Below are 16,688 nucleotides of genomic sequence, written 5' to 3'. Positions count from 1 at the left end.
TGTAGTGGAAGCGTGTTGAACAGTCTCGGGCCTCTGATGTTGATAGTTCTCTCTTGAACACTGTGAGGGGTCGGCCAGTTATGTCCCTTATGTGTAGTGGAAGCGTGTTGAACAGTCACGGGCCTCTGATGTTGATAGAGTTCTCTCTCAGAGTACCTGTTGCACCTCTGCTCTTCAACGGGGGTATTCTGCACATCCTGCCATGCCTCCTGGTCTCATGTGATGTTATTTCTGTGTGCAGGTTTGGGACCAGCTCCTTAATTATTTTCCACGTGTAAATTATTATGTATCTCTCCCGCCTGCACTCAAGAGAATACAGATTTAGGATCTTTAGTCGGTCCCAATAGTTTAGATGTTTTACTGAGTGGATTCTAGCAGTAAAGGATCTCTGCACGCTCTCCATGTCAGCAATTTCTCCAGCTTTGCAAGGGCTGTCATTGTGCAGCAGTACTCCACTCTAGAGAGCAGCCTCCACCCTGGGTGGAGTGGCCCAGGGTGGGGAGGGGTGGAGCGGCCACCAAACCACCATTTCTCACGGTAATTAAAATCCTAGAACCACATCACGTCCTATATTTAAATAACATTGCTCACACACACACAATTCGAGAGCAAACTCTTTCACCAACTATGAAAACATTCAATTGAACACAATATTATTGAATGTGAAGCTGTATAAGAACTTTGACCTGTCCCTGTTATGATGCAACATATTGAAGGGTTCTGTTGAACCCTGTGTTGAAAGACGCCCTAACAGTCCTTTATAGATTTATTTGTCCGTATCAGTGATTCTAAATCCTGTACTCTGGTCTGCATCTCTCGAGTACTAACCCCGTGTTCTGTGTGGTGGAGAACATTAGCAGCAACATCTGTGTGGTGGAGAACATTAGCAGCAACATCTGTATGGTGGAGAACATTAGCAGCAACATCTGTGTGGTGGAGAACATTAGCAGCAACATCTGTGTGGTGGAGAACATTAGCAGCAACATCTGTGTGGTGGAGAACATCAGCAGCAACATCTGTGTGGTGGAGAACTTCAGCAGTAACATCTGTGTGGTGGAGAACATTAGTAGCAACATCTGTGTGCTGGAGAACATCAGCAGTAACATCTGTGTGCTGGAGAACATCACCAGTAACATCTGTGTGCTGGAGAACATCAGCAGTAACATCTGTGTGGTGGAGAACATCAGCAGTAACATCTGTGTGATGGAGAACATACACCAACCTCTTATACACCAAGTACTATGTCAAAGACCACCTGACAGTAAAACTTATTCCGTCTACCCACTCTTCTCTTTATTGCCTAGTTGTTGTCGTCATGTAAGATTTACCATCCCTGAACCCATGCTGATGGAGTCAGAAAGCATCTTCTCTCCAGGTGTGCTACTAGCTTTTTTTCTTATGACCTTTCCATTGCCATCCACAGTACACAAGACACCAGCCTGTAGTTCAGTGTCTCCTGCCTGTCACCCGTCTTGTATTAAAACTACATTAGTCGTCTTGTAACGTTCTGGTAGGTCTCCTGTTTCCAGTTACATTTTATACACCATAGTGGGACGTATTGTGCCACCATGTAGGTTGATGCTCCATCTTTTATTATCCATGGTGGGATGATGTCAGGTCCATCAGGCTCTGACGTATCCAGTTCCAGCAGATGCTCCTTAACCTCTTCTCTGATAATTTAAAATTCTTCCAAAGTTACTTGGTTTACCGCCACCTCCCTCAATTCAGGTACTTCTTGCTCTATTGTGAAGACACCCTGAAGGTCTTCACAATAGAGGTATTGTCGAGTTCTTTCCACCCCTTTGTTCTTCTCTGCGTACCTGTCCTCCCTTGTTTTCAGTTTCATCACCTGTTCTTTCACTGCTGTTTTCCTCCTGCTGTGGCTGTGGAGCAGTTTCGGTTGATCTTGTCTCTAGTTTGCGTCATTTTCATGGTCTTGGCTTTACGTCTCACACAGGCATTTCTGGCCCTCTGGTGTTCTGATATTTCTGTTCTTTCTCCATGTTCTTCTAGATAATTGTCTTGCTTCCTAACATGCCTAATTGAAACATGGATTCCTCTTTTACATTTTCCTTTTGGGCCGGGATAAACTTGCGCACATCCTCCTGGCACTTCTGGATAATGTAGTCCATTATTTCTTGTACACTCTTTTCTCTGAACTGTTTCCCGTGATAATTCTATTAGGAACTAGCAGTACCCGGCCACGCGTCGCTGAGCCACGGCAACCTTTCCCTGTCTCCCAGTCCTCCCCACCATTATCTCCCCTCCCCCGTCCCCTCGTCCTCCCAACCATTCCTCACTCCCCCGTCCCCTCGTCCTCCAAACCATTCCTCACTCCCCCGTCCCCTCGTCCTCCAAACCATTCCTCACTCCCCCGTCCCCTCGTCCTCCAAACCATTCCTCACTCCCCCGTCCCCTCGTCCTCCAAACCATTCCTCACTCCCCCGTCCCCTCGTCCTCCAAACCATTCCTCACTCCCCCGTCCCTTCGTCCTCCAAACCAATTCTCACTCCTTCGTCCCTTTTTCCTTCCCATCATCCCCCACTCCAGCATCCACTTTTCCTCCTAACCATTCCCCACTCTACCATCCCCTCGACCTCCTCAGTATCTGAAAACTCCCCCGTCCCCTCGTCCTCCCTAATATCCCCCACTCCCCTGTCCCCTTGTCCTCCCCACCATTCTCCATTCCCCTCGTCCCCAGCTCCCCTGTCCCCTCGTCCTCCCACACTATTACCCCCCCCCCCTCCGCTGTCCCCTTGTTCTCTCCACCATCCCCCACTCCCGTCTCACCATTTCCCGCTCCCTCGTCTGATGATCAAGTGATCTGATGTTCCCATCAGAAAATTGGGAACATCAAATGATCTGGGGCAGATTCACAAAGGTGTTACACAAACACTTACGAACCTGTACATCTTTTCTCTATCTTTGGCGGCTTTGATTAAACAGTTAATGAGCTCCGAAGCACCAGGAGGCTGTTTATAACAATAACAACTGTTGATTGTCAAGTTTCCATGCTTGTAAACAGTTTAATAAATGTAATCAAAGCCGTCAAAGATTGAGGAACTATGTACACGTTCGTAAGTACTTGCGTAACTGCTTCGTGAATCTGGCCCCAGATGTTCCCGTCACTGAAATGTAAGAAAAACAGTTCAAAAAATGAAATGAAAAATAATTAAAAAAATGAATAAACTATACTCATGAAATGAACGGTATGGTAAACAACACAGCTCAATTCCAACGCAATGTCACACAAAATAATTAAATCAAAATGAAAATAATCGAAATTTATAAAAATTCAATTTATCAATGAAATCGGAAACATTGAAATGGAATCGTAACATATTTAGTATAGCATGTGTTGGTCTAATGTGCAACAGATGGTGCTGTTTTTCAAAACGCATGTTTTTACCTGTCACAGGGGTGGCATCTGTATCGTAAGTGTATAAAAACAAGCGGATATTCGAATGGAACGTTGTATCAAAATTTCAATGCAATCGGTAAAGAACTTTTGGAGATTCAACAGATGGCGCTGTTTTTCAAAAAAGCATGTTTTTTCCGGTCACATGTGAGGCATGTATATAGTAGGTATATAAAAACACGCGCCTATTCGAATGCAACGTTGTGTCAAAACTTCAATGCAATCGAAAAAGAGGTTTCGAAGATTTCCCTCACATGAAAAACACAGTTTAAAAAAAAAACATGTTTTTTACCGTCACAGACGTGACATCTATATAGTATGTATATAAAAACCTGCTCGGATGCGAATGGAACGTTGTGTGAAAATTTGAAAACAATCGACGAAGAACTTTTGGAGATTTAGCAGTTATGCACAAACGGACATGTCCATTTTTATTTATATAGATTTTCTCATCTCATCACACTTCCCATTTTGGTACCATTGCTTTCTGGTCCCTTCCTTGGGTAGGCTGTTCTTACTTCCATCAGATACTCAAATGTCAGTACGCAGTGGTCACTCGTTCCTATGGGGGCTTCTAATTCGACTTCCCTTATGTCAGACTCGTTTGGGGTGAATATCAGAACAAGTGCAGCTGGTTCATCATTTCCTCTCATTCTTGTGGGTCCCTTGACATGTTGGCTTTGAAAGCGTCTGGTTGTCCCGTCCAGTAGTTTAGCACTCCATGTATCTACCTCCACGTGGTTCTCTGTCTACTTTCCCATAGTTGAAGTCTCCATAATTAACACACTGTATCTGTTCTTCCAGCCGTTAGAAACCGCTCTATTATATTTATGTTGTTCCTGTCAAGCTCCTGTCTGGATCTTCTGTCATTTAGTTTGTTGTTGTTGATAAAGATTCAGCTACTGGGAACACAAAGTTTCATGTAGCATGGACTATGGTGAGCCCGTAGTCAACTTACCTGGCACAGGAGCGGGGCTGTATACTCCTATTATCATTGGTCCCCCATTGTCACTGTGCCCATTATGTAGACTCTGAAACCTTCACAGCCTGGGAGATCTATTTCTTTCAAACTGCAGTACTGTATCAGCTGCTCCACCTCCTCTCTCTTTCTTTACTTTCTCTTCCCGTACTTACGAAAACACCGCGTTTGTTATGGTGCCTGATAATTTAATTTCCTTATTATTACATCTGGGGTTTCTTTTAGTGATCTTTCTCCAAGTTCACTTGCTTTATTTGCTATCCCATCTACACTTGAGATTACTTTGAAGCTCCCTTTTTTCTGTCCATTCTCTCTCACCCTTGATATCCACTCCAGTAGTGTAGTATGTTGTTCTGTGGGCGGGGCTGTTTGGGTGGGGTTGTTACTCTGTGAAGTAGTTAACTTGGGTTAACCAGACAGTGCTCACATTTCATCCTGTCAATACACACCTGTCAGCATATCAGTGCTCACAATCCGACCCGTCAGTGACACCTGTCGACCCGTTAGTAATACCTGTTACATGACCTATCCACCTGGACAACTTGACGTTATCTCCTCGAGGCACAGATTACCAGATAATACATTGGTCTGAATTTTACCATCACAGCGCCCTGTTTTGGTGAGCCTGAGGACGGAACTCTTTGGCAGTGTGTGTGTGTTGTACGTTTGCAATCATTTCTGTTATAACAGTTATAAGTAGGTATAACTGTATATATATACACAAAAATGAATGGTTGAATATACTGCAACATACACGAGACATACTGCATGCCTTTGAGTGCAACTGCACACTTACAAGGGCTATTGAACACCTACCGTTACTGATGAGTTCAGTGCCGGCAGCAGCAGCACACGCCTACGGATCACTGTAAGATTACAGGGATTACATCATGCCTTCAGGACTACAGTCTGGGGTAGGGATTACCTCACCAGGACTACCCCATGACGGCTCACACGGGTCCTGTAGAACTACCGCGCGCCAATCATCAACATTACCCGCAGTACAGACACGGTTACAGCAAAAATTATGATGTCCTTCATTTAATATCCAGAGATTACAGCAACGGTTTGAAATGACTGTTCTTATTGGCTGGTGGGAGAGGGAGGGAGAGGTGGGCTAGGGGGGGGGAGAGTGGGCGGTGTTGCGGCGGGCGTGGTAGGGTGTGGGTGTTAGGCAGCTTACAGGGTGGGTGTGAGCGTAAGTTGCTGCTGAAGGGTGGGGGGAGTGGGTGGTGGTGGGCAGGGTGGAGGTAGGCATGGCAGTGGGCGGGTGGGTGTTAGCAGGGTGGGAGTGGGCGGGGTAGTGGGCGTGCCAGAGAAAGGGACGGGAAGAAGGGGTACAGAAGCAGAGGGTGTGGCTGACGGAAGGGAGTGGGGTGTGTGTGTGTCACAACGGTGTGGCTGGAGTGGGCGGGGTGGGAGTGGGCGGGGTGGTAGTGGGCGGGGTATGGACGGAGCCAGGCCAATGTTTCTCCTCTACAGCTGTCCGCGCCTGTGATTGGTCGGAGCGCGTGGATGGCGCGGCGCTCTTCAACCATTTCAATTAACCTCCTTGACCGCCAACTGCTCTTTATTTCTATTGACAAAAATGAGAGGTTTGGAGAGCAGGCATCTTGGTGAAGCTGTGATGTGGACCACAGTGCCGGCTGGGCGCTCACCCCACAGCTATACTTGTCTCTAAAACACACCCCACAGCTATATTTGCCTCTATAACACACCCCACAGCTATACTTGCCTCTATAACACACCCCACAGCTATATTTGCCTCTATAACACACCCCACAGCTATACTTGTCTCTATAACACACCCCACAGCTATACTTGTCTCTATAACACACCCCACAGCTATACTTGCCTCTATAACACACTCCACAGCTATACTTGTCTCTATAACACACCCCACAGCTATACTTGTCTCTATAACACACTCCACAGCTACACTTGCCTCTATGGCACACCCCACAGCTACACTAGCCTCTATGACACACCCCACAGCTACACTAGCCTCTATGACACACCCCACAGCTACACTTGCCTCTATGACACACCCCACAGCTACACTTGTCTCTATGACACACCCCACAGCTACACTTGTCTCTATGACACACCCCACAGCTACACTTGTCTCTATGACACACTCCACAGCTACACTTGTCTCTATGACACACCCCACAGCTACACTAGCCTCTATGACACACCCCATAGCTACACTTGTCTCTATGACACACCCCACAGCTACACTAGCCTCTATGACACACCCCATAGCTACACTTGTCTCTATGACACACTCCACAGCTACACTTGTCTCTATGACACACCCCACAGCTACACTAGCCTCTATGACACACCCCATAGCTACACTTGTCTCTATGACACACCCCACAGCTACACTAGCCTCTATGACACACCCCACAGCTACACTTGCCTCTATGACACACCCCACAGCTACACTAGCCTCTATGACACACCCCATAGCTACACTTGTCTCTATGACACACCCCACAGCTACACTAGCCTCTATGACACACCCCACAGCTACACTTGTCTCTATGACACACCCCACAGCTACACTAGCCTCTATGACACACCCCATAGCTACACTAGCCTCTATAACACACCCCACAGCTACACTTGCCTCTATGACACACCCCACAGCTACACTAGCCTCTATGACACACCCCATAGCTACACTTGCCTCTATGACACACCCCACAGCTACACTTGTCTCTATGACACACCCCACAGCTACACTTGCCTCTATGACACACCCCACAGCTACACTTGTCTCTATAACACACCCCACAGCTACACTAGCCTCTATGACACACCCCACAGCTACACTTGCCTCTATGACACACCCCACAGCTACACTTGCCTCTATGACACACCCCACAGCTACACTTGTCTCTATGACACACCCCACAGCTACACTAGCCTCTATGACACACCCCACAGCTACACTTGTCTCTATGACACACCCCACAGCTACACTAGCCTCTATGACACACCCCATAGCTACACTAGCCTCTATAACACACCCCACAGCTACACTTGCCTCTATGACACACCCCACAGCTACACTAGCCTCTATGACACACCCCATAGCTACACTTGCCTCTATGACACACCCCACAGCTACACTTGTCTCTATGACACACCCCACAGCTACACTTGCCTCTATGACACACCCCACAGCTACACTTGTCTCTATAACACACCCCACAGCTACACTAGCCTCTATGACACACCCCACAGCTACACTTGCCTCTATGACACACCCCACAGCTACACTTGCCTCTATGACACACCCCACAGCTACACTTGTCTCTATGACACACCCCACAGCTACACTAGCCTCTATGACACACCCCACAGCTACACTTGCCTCTATGACACACCCCACAGCTACACTTGCCTCTATGACACACCCCATAGCTACACTTGCCTCTATGACACACCCCACAGCTACACTAGCCTCTATGACACACCCCATAGCTACACTAGCCTCTATGACTCACCCCATAGCTACACTTGCCTCTATGACTCACCCCATAGCTACACTTGCCTCTATGACACACCCCATAGCTACACTAGCCTCTATGACACACCCCACAGCTACACTAGCCTCTATGACACACCCCACAGCTACACTTGCCTCTATGACACACCCCATAGCTACACTAGCCTCAATGACACACCCCATAGCTACACTAGCCTCTATGACACACCCCACAGCTACACTAGCCTCTATGACACACCCCACAGCTACACTTGCCTCTATGACACACCCCATAGCTACACTAGCCTCTATGACACACCCCATAGCTACACTAGCCTCTATGACACACCCCACAGCTACACTAGCCTCTATGACACACCCCACAGCTACACTTGCCTCTATGACACACCCCACAGCTACACTTGCCTCTATGACACACCCCACAGCTACACTAGCCTCTATGACACACCCCACAGCTACACTTGTCTCTATGACACACCCCATAGCTACACTTGTCTCTATGACACACCCCACAGCTACACTTGTCTCTATGACACATCCCACAGCTACACTTGTCTCTATGACACACCCCACAGCTACACTTGCCTCTATGACACACCCCACAGCTACACTTGCCTCTATGACACACCCCACAGCTACACTTGTCTCTATGACACACCCCATAGCTACACTAGCCTCTATGACACACCCCACAGCTACACTTGTCTCTATAACACACCCCATAGCTACGCTTGTCTCTATAACACACCCCATAGCTACGCTTGTCTCTATGACACACCCCACAACTACACTTGTCTCTATGACACACCCCACAACTACACTTGTCTCTATGACACACCCCACAACTACACTTGTCTCTATGACACACCCCACAACTACACTTGTCTCTATGACACACCCCACAACTACACATGTCTCTATGACACACCCCACAACTACACTTGTCTCTATGACACACCCCACAACTACACTTGTCTCTATGACACACCCCACAGCTACACTTGCCTCTATGACACATCCCACAGCTACACTTGCCTCTATGACTACCCTAGTCATCGGTGCTCAGGCCATAAGCTTGAGTACCCATACCACAGGGTCATGGTATGACCCTGTGGTATGGTATGAGTCCATGGTATGACCCTGTGGTATGGTATGAGTCCATGGTATGACCCTATGGTATGGTATGAGTCCATGGTATGACCCTATGGTATGGTATGAGTCCATGGTATGACCCTGTGGTATGGTATGAGTCCATGGTATGACCCTGTGGTATGGTATGAGTCCATGGTATGACCCTATGGTATGGTATGAGTCCATGGTATGACCCTGTGGTATGGTATGAGTCCATGGTATGACCCTATGGTATGGTATGAGTCCATGGTATGACGCAGAGTATGAGTCATGTATATATCCCAGTGTATACCAGATGTGACAACTTTGATGATAAATAATACAAATGATACCATTTATGTATGCCTATTGTTAAGTAACCTATACATTGTTATACATTTTGTGTGTATATATTGTCAGTATTAAATATTTCAAGGTGTTGTATTGGGTGTATGAGCTGACCAGCGACTGTGTGTATTCACCTTGTTGTATTCACCTAGTTGTGCTTGCGGGGGTTGAGCTCTGCTCTTTCGGTCCGCCTCTCAACTGTCAATCAACTGTTACTAACTTCTAACTATTTTTTTCCCACACACACACACACACACACACATCCAGGAAGCAGCCCGTAACAGCTAACTCCCAGGTACCTATTTACTGCTAGGTAACAGGAGCATCAGGGTGAAAGAAACTCTGCCCATTGTTTCTCGCCGGCGCCGGGAATCGAACCCGGGCCACAGGATTATGTGTCAAGCGTGCTATCCACACACACACACACAATATTCTCGCGTGTGTGCGAGTCTTGATTTGCAAATATTGATTGAATTATTAATATGTGTTATTACTGTTATGTATGAATAACATCTATTTTCAAGTACGGTGTGTTCTTCACACAGATAAATTTAAGCTGTTCTCTTAGAGTACCCCGAGTGGGTATAATTGATGTTGTTCAGTTGGCTAGTTGACGTGTGGGGGGTGGAGGGTGCTGCTGCGGGCACTGGCGTGAGGCATATGGTAAAGTTAGAGTATTGAGCTCTGACCAGCGAGTGTAACATTTCAGATTTACATGAAGGGTAAGACAGCGATTTATTGTGGATCTGTGTTATCAGGTTATCAGTGAATATTTGTTTTTAACTTGTAAAATCTCGTAGTTTAAGTGACGTTATAAATTTTGTCTTTGCGGGGACTTTATTTGTTCAAGACGTTTGGAAGTTTAACTCTTGCAGTGAGAGTTGACTTTGCCAGTCCGGAGGGACTTAGTTTTTACCAGAGAGGGACTCTGGTATAGTAAACAACACAGCTCAATTCCTACGCAATGTTACACAAAATAATTAAATCGAAATCTATGAACATTCAATTTATCAATCAAATTGGAAACATTGAAATGGAATCGTAACATATTTAGTATAGCAGTTGTTGCTCCTACGTGTAACAGATGGCACTGTTTTTCAAAAAAGCATGTTTTTACCTGTCACAGGTGTTGCATCTATACTTATACTCACGAAATGAATGGTATGGTAAACAACACAGCTCAATTACACTGCAATGTCACACAAAATAATTAAATCAAAATCTTTGACAATTAAATTTGTCAATGCAATCAGAAACATTGAAATGGAATCGGAACATATTTAGTATAGCATGTGTTGCGTTTTCGTGCAACAGATGGTGCTTTTCTTAAAAAAAAAAGAATGTTTTTACCTGTCACAGGTGTGGTATCAATATAGTAGGTATATAAAAACACACGCGTATTCAAACGGAACATTGTGTCAAAATTTTAAAGCAATCTGTGAAGAACTTTTGGAGATTACGTCTGTTGCTCTTACGTCCAACAAATGGCGCTGTTTTTTTTTTTTTTAAATCCTGTTACAGGTGAGGCATGTATATAGTGGGTATATAAAAACACTCGTAAGTGTTTTTAGACCGGGAGGAGACCGGGTGCCCTGCATTAGCTCTATTCGAATGCAATGTTGTGTCAAAATTTCAAAGCAATCGGAAAAGAGGTTTCGAAGTTTTTTCTCACATGAAAAACACATTACAACACAGTTTTTTTTTTTTAAAACATGTTTTTTTTTTTTACCGACACAGACGAGACATCTATATAGTAGGTATATAAAAACCCGCTCGGATGTGAATGGAACGTTGTGTGAAAATTTCAAAGCAATCGGTGAAGAACTTTTGGAGATTAGCGATTTTGAACAAACGAACATTTCCATTTTTATTTATATAGAAGATTTATGCACTTTCACTACGACTCATTTTAACATTTGTATTGAAAAATACAATAACCAATATAACCCAATAACCTGTAAATTACAACTGTTGTAAATAAAATACTCAATCAGTATCAACGAAATATATAACTCATGAATATGAATTATGGAATATTCATCAGTTATATTCATCATTTACTGAAAAACATTTAAACATTGTTATTAAGCTAAATGTGGGACAATTGTAATTAATATAATGTTGTTATACAGAGTTATGAGTCACGTGAGAACGATGGTGTCACATGAGAACGACGGTGTCACATGAGAACGACGGTGTCACATGAGAACGACGGTGTCACATGAGAACGACGGTGTCACATGAGAACGACGGTGTCACGTGAGAACGACGGTGTCACGTGAGAACGACGGTGTCACATGAGAACGATGGTACCATATCAAACGAGGAATAACGGTACAGTGACATATGTGAACAACGGTACTACGATATACCATAACAAGAGAACAGTACACAGCTCTCATTTTGTACACATTGTACCTATACACAATGGGTAAATTCCCCCCTTCCAGGCTCTAACAAGGGCCAGGTCACTTGGGGTCAAGGGTGAGGTCACGCTCCAGGTTGTCAGACACGAGGCTGTCATGCTAATCCGCGAGGATTACCGCCTCTACACCATAACGAGCCCCCAGGAGCTCTAGAGGCTTAAGGAGGCCCCAGGAGCTCTAGAGGCTTAAGGAGCTCCAGGAGCTCTAGAGGCTTAAGGAGGCCCCAGGAGCTCTAGAGGCTTAAGGAGGCCCAGGAGCTCTAGAGGTTTAAGGAGACCCAGGAGCTCTAGAGGCTTAAGGAGGCCCAGGAGCTCTAGAGGCTTAAGGAGCCCCCAGGAGCTCTAGCGGCTTAAGGAGCCCCCAGGAGCTCTAGAGGCTTAAGGAGCCCCAGGAGCTCCAGAGGATTAAGGAGGCCCAGGAGCTCTAGAGGTTTAAGGAGCCCCAGGAGCTCTAGAGGCTTAAGGAGGCCCCAGGAGCTCTAGCGGCTTAAGGAGCCCCCAGGAGCTCTAGAGGCTTAAGGAGCCCCAGGAGCTCCAGAGGATTAAGGAGGCCCAGGAGCTCTAGAGGCTTAAGGAGGCTCCAGGAGCTCTAGAGGCTTAAGGAGGCTCCAGGAGCTCTAGAGGCTTAAGGAGCCCCAGGAGCTCTAGAGGTTTAAGGAGGCCCAGGAGCTCTAGAGGCTTAAGGAGGCCCCAGGAGCTCTAGAGGCTTAAGGAGCTCCAGGAGCTCTAGAGGCTTAAGGAGCTCTAGAGCCTTAAGGAGCTCTAGAGCCTTAAGGAGGCCCCAGGAGCGCTAGAGGCTTAAGGAGCCCCAGGAGCGCTAGAGGCTTAAGGAGCCCCAGGAGCGCTAGAGGCTTAAGGAGGCTCCAGGAATTCTAGAGGTTTAAGGAGCCCCAGGAGCTCTAGAGGTTTAAGAAGGCCCCAGGAGCTCTAGAGGCTTAAGGAGGCCCAGGAGCTCTAGAGGCTTAAGGAGGCCCAGGAGCTCTAGAGGTTTAAGAAGGCCCAAGGAGCTCTAGAGGCTTAAGGAGGCCCAGGAGCTCTAGAGGTTTAAGGAGGCCCAGGAGCTCTAGAGGTTTAAGGAGGCCCAGGAGCTCCAGAGGTTTAAGGAGGCCCAGGAGCTCTAGAGGTTTAAGAAGGCCCCAGGAGCTCTAGAGGCTTAAGGAGCCCCAGGAGCTCTAGAGGCTTAAGGAGGCCCAGGAGCTCTAGAGGCTCTAGAGCATCCAAGAGCCTCAAGGTCACGTGGAACTCAGTGTGAAGAAACTACGGCTCTCTAGGGGGCCTGACAGCTGAGAGGACAGCGCTTCAGATTCGTAGTCCTGAGGTTCCGGTTTCGATTCCCGGTGGAGGTGGAACAAATGGGCAGAGTTGCTTTCACCCTGATGCACCTGTTCACCTAGCAGTAAATAGGTACCTGGGAGTTAGACAGCTGTTACGGGGCTGCTTCCTGGGTGTGTGTAACAAAAAGGCCTGTTCGAGGACCGGGCCGCGGCGACGCTAAGCCCCGAAATCCTCTCAAGGTAACCTCAAGATCATTTCTACCCAGCATCTTTTTTTTTAAAAGGATTTTTAAAAAATCCTTTTTTATTATTTTTTTTAAATTGATTAATAAAGTAATATTTTCAAAGTGTCTCTCCTGTGTGTATTAAGTACACCTGATTACCGTTGTCTTGGCCCTTGGTGACCGGGTGCCCTTAATTGCCTGGTTAGCCCACCACCCTTTAGTCCCCCTATTAAGGGGTGTCAATACTAGTGTACAGCACTGCTCCCATTATTCTGTATAGTACACCTGAGTGGTTTCAGGATTCTCTCTCTCTCTCCCTCCAGTTGTCTACGCAGTGATCAGATCACCTTGAGTGATTATATTATACATATGACATATTACTGCCAGTATACTACCAGTATTACAATAGCGGTTTAACAATTATAAAATTGCTACAAAATGAGAACGCCAGTAACGTGTCAAATGAGAACGCCAGTAACGTTTCAAATTAGAACGCCAGTAACGTGTCAGATGAAAACGCCAGTAACGTGTTAGATGAGAACGCCAGTAACGTGTCAGATGAGAACGCCAGTAACGTGTCAGATGAGAACGCCAGTAACGTGTCAGATGAGAACGCCAGTAACGTGTCAGATGAGAACGCCAGTAACGTGTCAGATGAGAACGCCAGTAACGTGTCAGATGAGAACGCCAGTAACGTGTCAGATGAGAACGCCAGTTACGTGTCAGATGAGAACGCCAGTAACGTGTCAGATGAGAACGCCAGTAACGTGTCAGATGAGAACGCCAGTAACGTGTCAGATGAGAACGCCAGTAACGTGTCAGATGAGAACGCCAGTAACGTGTCAGATGAGAACGCCAGTAACGTGTCAGATGAGAACGCCAGTAACGTGTCAGATGAGAACGCCAGTAACGTGTCAAATGAGAACGCCAGTAACGTGTCAAATGAGAACGCCAGTAACGTGTCAAATGAGAACGCCAGTAACGTGTCAGATGAGAACGCCAGTAACGTGTCAGATGAGAACGCCAGTAACGTGTCAGATGAGAACGCCAGTTACGTGTCAGATGAGAACGCCAGTAACGTGTCAGATGAGAACGCCAGTAACGTGTTAGATGAGAACGCCAGTAACGTGTCAGATGAGAACGCCAGTAACGTGTCAGATGAGAACGCCAGTAACGTGTCAGATGAGAACGCCAGTAACGTGTCAGATGAGAACGCCAGTAACGTGTCAGATGAGAACGCCAGTAACGTGTCAGATGAGAACGCCAGTAACGTGTCAAATGAGAACGCCAGTAACGTGTCAAATGAGAACGCCAGTAACGTGTCAAATGAGAACGCCAGTAACGTGTCAAATGAGAACGCCAGTAACGTGTCAGATGAGAACGCCAGTAACGTGTCAAATGAGAACGCCAGTAACGTGTCAGATGAGAACGCCAGTAACGTGTCAAATGAGAACGCCAGTAACGTGTCAGATGAGAACGCCAGTAACGTGTCAGATGAGAACGCCAGTAACGTGTCAGATGAGAACGCCAGTAACGTGTCAGATGAGAACGCCAGTAACGTGTCAGATGAGAACGCCAGTAACGTGTCAGATGAGAACGCCAGTAACGTGTCAGATGAGAACGAGGGAACACTTTCGGAACCCTAATTACCAGAGTCACTTGCTGGCGTAGTTCACAGGTTTGCTTAATTTGTGTGTGTGATCCATTAAGCTTTGATGTCAATAGTCACAAATTTAGTCCAATACCTACTGCGTATAAACACATAAAAATATAAAAATAAACCCATCCGTAACTCAGTGGTGTGAGTGTGTGTACCCAACACTACTCTGTGAATGCTAGGGGCCAGATTCATGAAAGCACTTACGCAAGCACTTACGAACGAGTACATCTTTCCTCAATCTTTGACGGCTTTGGTTACATTTATTAAACAGTTTACAACCATGAAAACTGGCCAATCAACTGTTGTTATTGTTATAAACAGCCTCCTGGTGCTTCGGAGCTCATTAACTGTTTAATAATTGGAAACAAAGCCGCCAAAGATTGAGAAAAGATGTACAGGTTCATAAGTGTTTGCCTAAGTGCTTTCGTGAATCTGGCCCTTAATAAAAGTGTGTGATGTGAGAAGCTGGCACAAAAGGTACGCTTTTGTGTACCTAAACGTGTTGGACAGATACAATGGTTGATCTCTAACGGTAAATAATGATTTACGATTAACGAGGGAACCATCGTAGTTCCTGTCAAATGACGATTGAGGATCTAAGCAGTAACAACATTGTTCAATTAACGAGGATGTTAAAATAACATATATGTTGAATTTACAATTTATTGTGACCGACAATTAGGTCCAATGTGAATCATGGCGTGTGATCAACTAACAACTTTAGAGTGAACCAGTGATATCCAATAGCAAAGTGAAGTTTAATTTAATAAATCAATTAAGGAAATATATGTTTAAAAAAAATAAGAATTCGCCAATATTGAAATATTCTCAAAAATTCTCAAATAGTGGCACAGCGGCCAGAAATATTTTAATGTCAAGAATTATCACAGCAATGTGAACAAAACTGAATATTAGTTGATATATTAGGAGTAAAATAATATAATATATAATAATTTTCTATTTTTTTGTTCTGCGAGAATTTGAAGCTCGCAAACATAATGTCATAATATCAATGAAAGTTGTACAACTTTTTTTTAGCTAGTCAGAATAAATTTACGATACCAGAACAGTGATTTTCACGGAATAAATATAGAACAATATATTCTGCTGAGAGATTATTTATAACGCGGCTGCCTATAAAAAATAAATGCTTTAATCAGTCGTTGACGTAAATGAAAGTTTTGTTAAACCAGTTTGTTAGTGAACGGTTAATGTTTGTAATACATGTTTTGAACTCTTGTTAACGTTGAGTAATTACTGGTTAAGGGTGGGTGGTGAGTCCTCCCACCCTGAGGGACAGACCTCCCACCCTGAGGGGGAGAGTGAGATATCTGTCCTCCCACAGACAGAGTGAGAGATCTGTCCTCCCACAGACAGAGTGAGAGATCTGTCCTCCCACAGACAGAGTGAGAGATCTGTCCTCCCACAGACAGAGTGAGAGATCTGTCCTCCCACAGACAGAGTGAGAGATCTGTCCTCCCACAGACAGGGCTAGAGATCTGTCCTCCCACAGACAGAGTGAGAGATCTGTCCTCCCACAGACAGAGTGAGAGCTCTGTCCTCCCACAGACAGGGTGAGAGCTCTGTCCTCCCACAGACAGGGCCAGAGCTCTGTCCTCCCACAGACAGGGCCAGAGCTCTGTCCTCCCACAGACAGGGCCAGAGATCTGTCCTCCCACAGAGTGAGATATCTGTCCTCCCACAGACATAGTGAGAGATCTGTCCTCCCA

General features: G+C 45.8%; 1 protein-coding gene across 1 annotated transcript; it reads left to right on the top strand.

The window, feature by feature from the left end:
- Positions 1 to 900: 900 nt before the first annotated feature.
- On the top strand, positions 901 to 14,944 carry LOC123756889 (putative uncharacterized protein DDB_G0282133). The gene is made up of 2 exons (XM_069329338.1): positions 901 to 1,236; positions 13,790 to 14,944. Exons 1-2 carry the CDS (start codon positions 901 to 903, stop codon positions 14,942 to 14,944), a joined length of 1,491 nt encoding a protein of 496 aa, XP_069185439.1.
- The last annotated feature ends 1,744 nt before the right edge of the window (positions 14,945 to 16,688 follow it).

The sequence above is a fragment of the Procambarus clarkii genome, chromosome 22, assembly GCF_040958095.1.
Source record: "Procambarus clarkii isolate CNS0578487 chromosome 22, FALCON_Pclarkii_2.0, whole genome shotgun sequence".
NCBI lineage: Eukaryota > Metazoa > Arthropoda > Malacostraca > Decapoda > Cambaridae > Procambarus > Procambarus clarkii.
This window is presented reverse-complemented; position numbering and strand designations above follow the sequence as displayed.

Excerpts from the sequence above, each read along its gene's own strand:
- LOC123756889 (XM_069329338.1), top strand. The coding sequence starts at position 901 with ATGGTGGAGAACATTAGCAGCAACATCTGTGTGGTGGAGAACATTAGC. Across the intron at positions 1,237-13,789 it reads ACCAACCTCTTATACACCAA|AACGCCAGTAACGTGTCAGA; the intron begins GTACTATGTCAA and ends GTTTCAAATTAG.